Source organism: Rana temporaria, chromosome 1 (genome assembly GCF_905171775.1).
Source record: "Rana temporaria chromosome 1, aRanTem1.1, whole genome shotgun sequence".
Classification (NCBI taxonomy): Eukaryota; Metazoa; Chordata; class Amphibia; order Anura; family Ranidae; genus Rana; species Rana temporaria.
The window spans coordinates 577,878,367-577,884,366 of NC_053489.1; the positions used below are offsets into that span (position 1 = coordinate 577,878,367).

The window sequence follows — 6,000 nt, forward strand, 5'->3', positions numbered from 1 at the left end:
AATACAAACTATCCACTCATGGGGCTTTTAAGGCACATTTACCAGACAGAATTCTAAACATGCACCATAAAACATTTTTGACATTAGGGAATATTGCCAATATAATTTTTGTACAATTACCAAGTCCATGTCTTATTTCTATAGTCACACATTTTATAGCTAAATCTGCTGCATTGCTTCTATCTGTGGAAACAGAAGCTCAATACATAAAAAAAAAACTCTTCCTGAAGTAATTGAAGTAATTGAACAAGATCACTTATACATCAGATTGATTGTTCTCAGACTGTTTGAATGGGTTGGGATAGAACCTCTATGGCAGGGGTCTCAAACTCAAATTACCTGAGGGCCACAAGACAAGTTTTCATATGCCATGAGGGGCCGCATGCAAACTTTCAAACTTCAAAAACAACAGTACTGGTGTCAGCGAGCGCATTATTACCACCAGCACTGGTGTCAGCGAGCGCATTATTACCACCAGCACTGGTGTAAGTCAGGGTTTGACAAATTTGCTTGGAATCTCGGAGCCAGCTAAAAAAGTTAGGAGCCAGAAAACCCCCCCCCCCCGTCCCGACGAGCTTGCGCGCAGAAGCGAACACATACGTGAGCAGCGCCCGCATATGTAAACGGTGTTCAAACCACACATGTGAGGTATCGCCGCGATTGGTAGAGTGAGAGCAATAATTCTAGCTCCTCTGTAACTTAAAACATGCAACCTGTAGATTTTTTTAAACGTCGCCTATGAAGATTTTAAAGGGTAAAAAAAGTTTGTCGGCATTCCACAAGCGGACACAAATTTGAAGCGTGACATGTTGGGTATGAATTTACTCGGCGTAACATTATGTTTCATAATATTAAAAAAAATGGGGATAACTTTACTGTTGTCTTATTTTTTAATTAAAAAAAGTGTAATTTTTTCCCAAAAAAGTGCGCTTGTATGACCGCTGCGCAAATACGGCGAAACAGAAAGTATTGCAATGATCGCTATTTTATTCTCTAGGGTGTTAGGATAAAAAATATATATAATGTTTGGGGGTTCTAATTAGAGGGAAGAAGATGGCAGTGAAAATAGTGTAAAATGACATTAGAATTGCTGTTTAACTTGTAATGCTTAACTTGTAATACCAACGGCCACCACCAGATGGCGCCAGCTCACATCTGGTGGTAATAACTTGTAATACCAACGGCTCACCACCAGATGGGGCCAGCTCAAAAAAAAAAAAAAAAAAAAAAAAAATTTTTTTTTTTTTTTTTCTCCCCTCACTTCCACCCTGCCTGGGGGCCATTTATAACTGGTCTGCGGGCCGCAAATGGCCCGCGGGCCGGTACTTTGAGACCACTGCTCTATGGGTTTTATTACACTGATTTACCGTATGTTATGTTTACCTCACTGTTGACTTGATCGTCCTGGGTCATTGTGGCACCTTCCCACCACTGACTAGGTGCTTTTATGTCTATAGCTGGGTGTGCTTTCATCTTTGTACTGATAAGTTCTTAGGCCTTGTACACACGGTCGGACCAAACCGATTTGACTGGTCTGTCGGACCGTTTTCATCGGTTCACCTCTGAAGTGGCCGTACGGCCTGATATGTGTACACACCGTCAGTCCAAAATCCGATCGGGTCAGAACGCAGTGACATCAAACACACGACGTGCTGAATAAAACGAAGTTCAATGCTTCCAAGCATGCGTCGACTTGATTCTGAGCATGCGCAGGTTTCGAACCGATGCTTTTCTGTACTAACCATCGGTTTGGTCCGATCGAGCAGCGGTCCATCGGTTCGGTTTTGAAGCATGTTTTAACATTTTGGACCGAAGGAAAACAGACCGATGGCCTATACACACGGTCGGTTTGGTCCGATGAAACTGAACTTCGGTTCATTCTCATCGGTTCGGTCCGACCGTGTGTACGGGGCCTAACTCACCATATGTATATATGTGATCTTATTCAAGCCCCTGGGGAAGAGTTTTATGAAACGCATTGGAGTTCTGTTTCCACTGATGCAAGCAATGTAACAGATTTAACTTTAAAAAAGTGGGAATATAGAGATGAGACATGGGCTTGGTGATTGCATAAAAGCTAAATCAGCCAACTTTCTTTTATGTTAAAATCCTTTTATGATGTTTGTTTAAATAAAATAATGTTTATTATTATTCTGCCTGGTAAATGTGCCTTGTAGTGCCAATGAGTGGTCCAATGAGTGGTTAGTCCAATGAGTAGTTAGTTTGTATCGTATAGAATTTGGGGGGCTGTTGGCATTGATCACAAGTTATTCATCACCTCTAGCTTGATAAAAATACTGGAAAGTTTGTGCAGCATATAGCTGCAGTGCCAAGTTTTGTACTGGCCAGGACTGTCCAAAGAGTACAAGATCTCTTCTTTATATTCATCCTCATATTTAGTAGTTTGGCCACCAACCCTTTCTTGGTATATTGTGGACTGCATCCATTGATGATTGAGATTTAGAATTTCAGCCTTTAAAAGCTACAATGCATTTCCCATATGTTATTGCTTAAGCGGAGTTCCACCTAAAAATGGAACTTCCACTTTTTGGAGCCCTTCCCCACTCCGGTGTCACATTTGGCACCTTTCGGGGGGAGGGGGGAGCAGATACCTGTGTAATACAGGTATTTGCTCCCACTTCTGGGCATAGATACTCGAGCCACCCGTGGGTATCTACGCCACTTCCTTTGCCCCCCCCGCTGTCTTCTGAGAGACACACAGGTCACAGAAGACAGCAGGGACCAGTGAAATCGTGCAGCGCGAGTCGCACATGTGTAGTAGGGAACCAGGAAGTGAAGCCTTGCCGCTTCGCTTCCTGATTCCCTTACCTAAGATGGCGGCGGCAGCACACAAGAGCCGAGCAATAGATCGGCTTCGGGTGCCGACATCGCGGGCGCCCTGGACAGGTAAGTGTCCTTATTTTAAAAGTCAACAGCTGCAGTATTTGTAGCTGCTGACTTTAAAAAAAAAAAAAGAATTGGCAGACCTCCGCTTTAAGATTATGGAAACACATATTAGCCCTTTTCCTCCAAATAATTACCTGAGAGAAGGTGTACCTGATGGTAAAACTACACGGTTATAAGTCAAAGGTCCATTAAGTTTACAACACAAGTTGCCTCATATAAAAACAATAGGAATAATAATATTAATAACGTATACATAATAAAAGTAAGCACACTCTGAAAGCAGTGATATATAGTATAAAGCTGTATGTTTATTGCAGGAAATGGTAAGAAGTGGAATCTTAAATGGGATTACAATATCAGTCCCCACAATCTTACCTTTATCTCAAATACTTTCATATCTTATTAGCTTCTCAAGCTCTCATAAATGTTATTCATAGCTTTACTTTATAGGTGGGTTTGTATTTTGGTTTGATTGGCCCTTTCACTGACCTCTCTGAACTTGAAAGAAAGTTGCTGTCTGGGTCAGTAAAACAGCAGCATTGACATCTGTCTTTCATCACACAGGCCAGCGAGGAGGGGGTTTACTTAGTTGTTTCACGACAGACCCGACATCAGACCCCTGATATCTTGCAGGAGGCTGGTTGGCATAACAACAGCAACCCGCCGCAATGTCCCAATGACAGAAACCAATTTAACAAGGTATTTCACTTTTAGCAAAAGACCATTATTGTATGTTTGTATTGAAAATATACTGCATTATTCCCCTCTGTGATGATTAAAACCTATCTAAACCCAAAAAGAAAAATTGTATGTATTACAGTTTGAGTTAATAGATATAGTTGATGCATTACTTTTCTTTTCTCAGGCTTTCCTTCCTTAATTTTTATCTGGTAGACCCGCAATTAATACACTTCATATCCTAGGATGGCAACACTTATCAATGCACTGTATCAATGGAGGAGCCATGGTTCATATTAGGTCGCTTTCCTGATTTGAGCTTCTAACCCTAAAGCCCTGTACACACGATCGGTCCATCCGATGAAAACAGTCTGATGGACCGTTTTCATCGGTTAACCGATGAAGCTGACTGATGGTCAGTCGTACCTACACACCATCGGTTAAAAAAAACGATTGTGTCAGAACGCGGTGACGTAAAACACAACGACGTGCTGAAAAAAATGAAGTTCAATGCTTCCAAGCATGCGTCGACTTGATTCTGAGCATGCGTGGATTTTTAACCGATGAACGTGCCTACAAACGATCGGTTTTTTTTTTATTGGTTAGGTATCCATCGGTTACATTTTAAACAAGCTTGCTTTTTTTAACCTATGGATAATTAGCCGATGTGGCTCACACACGATCGGTTTGGTCCGATGAAAACGGTCCATCAGACCGTTCTCATTGGTTTGACCGATCGTGTGTACGCGGCATTACTCCACTTCTCATCTCCATCACATAGGAAGGTGTTCTTTTGACATTCACAGAAGGTAGCTGGGGAAACTAATAAGTGAGTTTTACCATTTTATATGTGTTTAAAAGAGAGGTATGGGATTAGTATTTTTTTCAGAATTTGACTTACCTAGGTGGATGCTGTCACCTCTCTCTGCTCTGATGCAGATGCTGCCGGCTCAGCTTCTCAGCAGCTCGCTGAGAGGCTGAGCTGGGTGCTGGTCCAGGCATGTGGGCAGATCACAACTTAATTGTCGTGATATTTCCCGGGCCTAGACCGGCTCTGGGACATCAGCTGACAACAGGCTTTAGTCCGATGTCTGCTGAAAATGGGTCACAGGAGTGCAGAGCAAACTGCACTCCTGTGATCCACAGGAGAAGTGCAGCCAAATGAGCTTTGGCTGTACTTCTCCTTTAACCTCCTTAGCGGTATTCCCGAGTTAGGCTCGGGGTGAATTTTTTAGTACCAAAAGCAGTAACCCCGAGCCACACTCTGGATCGCATTGCAGGATCCATGTACAGGTTACTTACCTTGTCCCCTGGATCCTGCGATGTCTCCCCGCTGTGTCAGCGAGCCACCGTGTCTCCAATCGATTCACAGTACCAAACTCCGTTCCCTGCGAGTGTTGCGACGCACGGGGACGGAGCTCAGCGCCAAATTCAAAAATTTAAAAACACAGTATACATACAGTACACTCTAATCTTACAGATTACAGTACTGTATCAAATAATTATACATCTCCTTTGTCTCTAGTGGTTTGTCCAGTGCCCTGCATATAGTTTTATATTATAAATACTGTTCTTTCTGCCTGGAAACTGGAGATTGTCCATAGCAACCAAAAAGTGTCCATTTACATCAAAAGTGGTTTTAGACCAGCTAGAAAACCGCGATAATAAATTAGAATCACTAAATTAAGCGATAGCGATTTGTGGGGAAATTCGTCATCAAACACTGAAAGTAATGACAGCGACAATTCTGCAACTGAGAAAATTTCAGTGTTTTTGATTTGATTACATTATTGAATCATTTTTATTATTATTATATTATTATTTGTTATAATTTGTTATAGTTATTTTTTATATTATAATTAATGATTTAGTGTATCAAATTTTATCATACCCGGGGTGTCTACTAGACTCTTGTTTGGATAGATTTAAGTTATTTCAAAGAATTACAGGCCTACAATATAAAACGCAAAATTTTCATGCAAAACATTGTACTGCTTTCAGCATCAAAATCCTGACATAATGCATTGCAAGGAGATATTCCCCTTGCAATGAGCCGCTGACTGCAGAGACGCATGCGCACAGGGGATTCTCGGCTGAAGGCCCGGCAGATGCCGGACCTTGCCGGAAAGAAGTCTCCCGCACGCATGCGAGGGAGTGACGACATCGCCACTCCAGCCACTCACAGTGCTGGACCTGCGATACCCAGAAGACACGTCGAGGCAACATGTCAGCTACCTCGGCGTGGATCAGGTGAGTTACCGACACCTCGTTCTAAGGTAAGTATTTCAAAATGAGCTAGTATGCGGAGCATACTAGCTCATTATGCCTTTTGCCTTACAGGTGACTTAAAAAAAATTGGGGGGCTATACAACCGCTTTAACCACTTAAGGACCGCCTAACAGCGATTTACGTCGG

General features: G+C 42.3%; 1 protein-coding gene across 3 annotated transcripts in view; it reads left to right on the forward strand.

Annotated features, from left to right (window-relative positions):
• Positions 1-6,000, forward strand: part of LNX1 (ligand of numb-protein X 1) — a 282,181-nt gene that overhangs the window by 193,435 nt on the left and 82,746 nt on the right. For 2 of the 3 annotated variants that reach the window (XM_040334850.1, XM_040334852.1), the window contains one exon: positions 3,472-3,606. The exons of the other annotated variant lie outside the window; for it this stretch is intronic. In XM_040334850.1, coding sequence (XP_040190784.1) covers positions 3,472-3,606 — 135 coding nt within the window. The remainder of the gene's footprint in view (positions 1-3,471; positions 3,607-6,000) is intronic. 3 annotated transcript variants of the gene reach the window in all.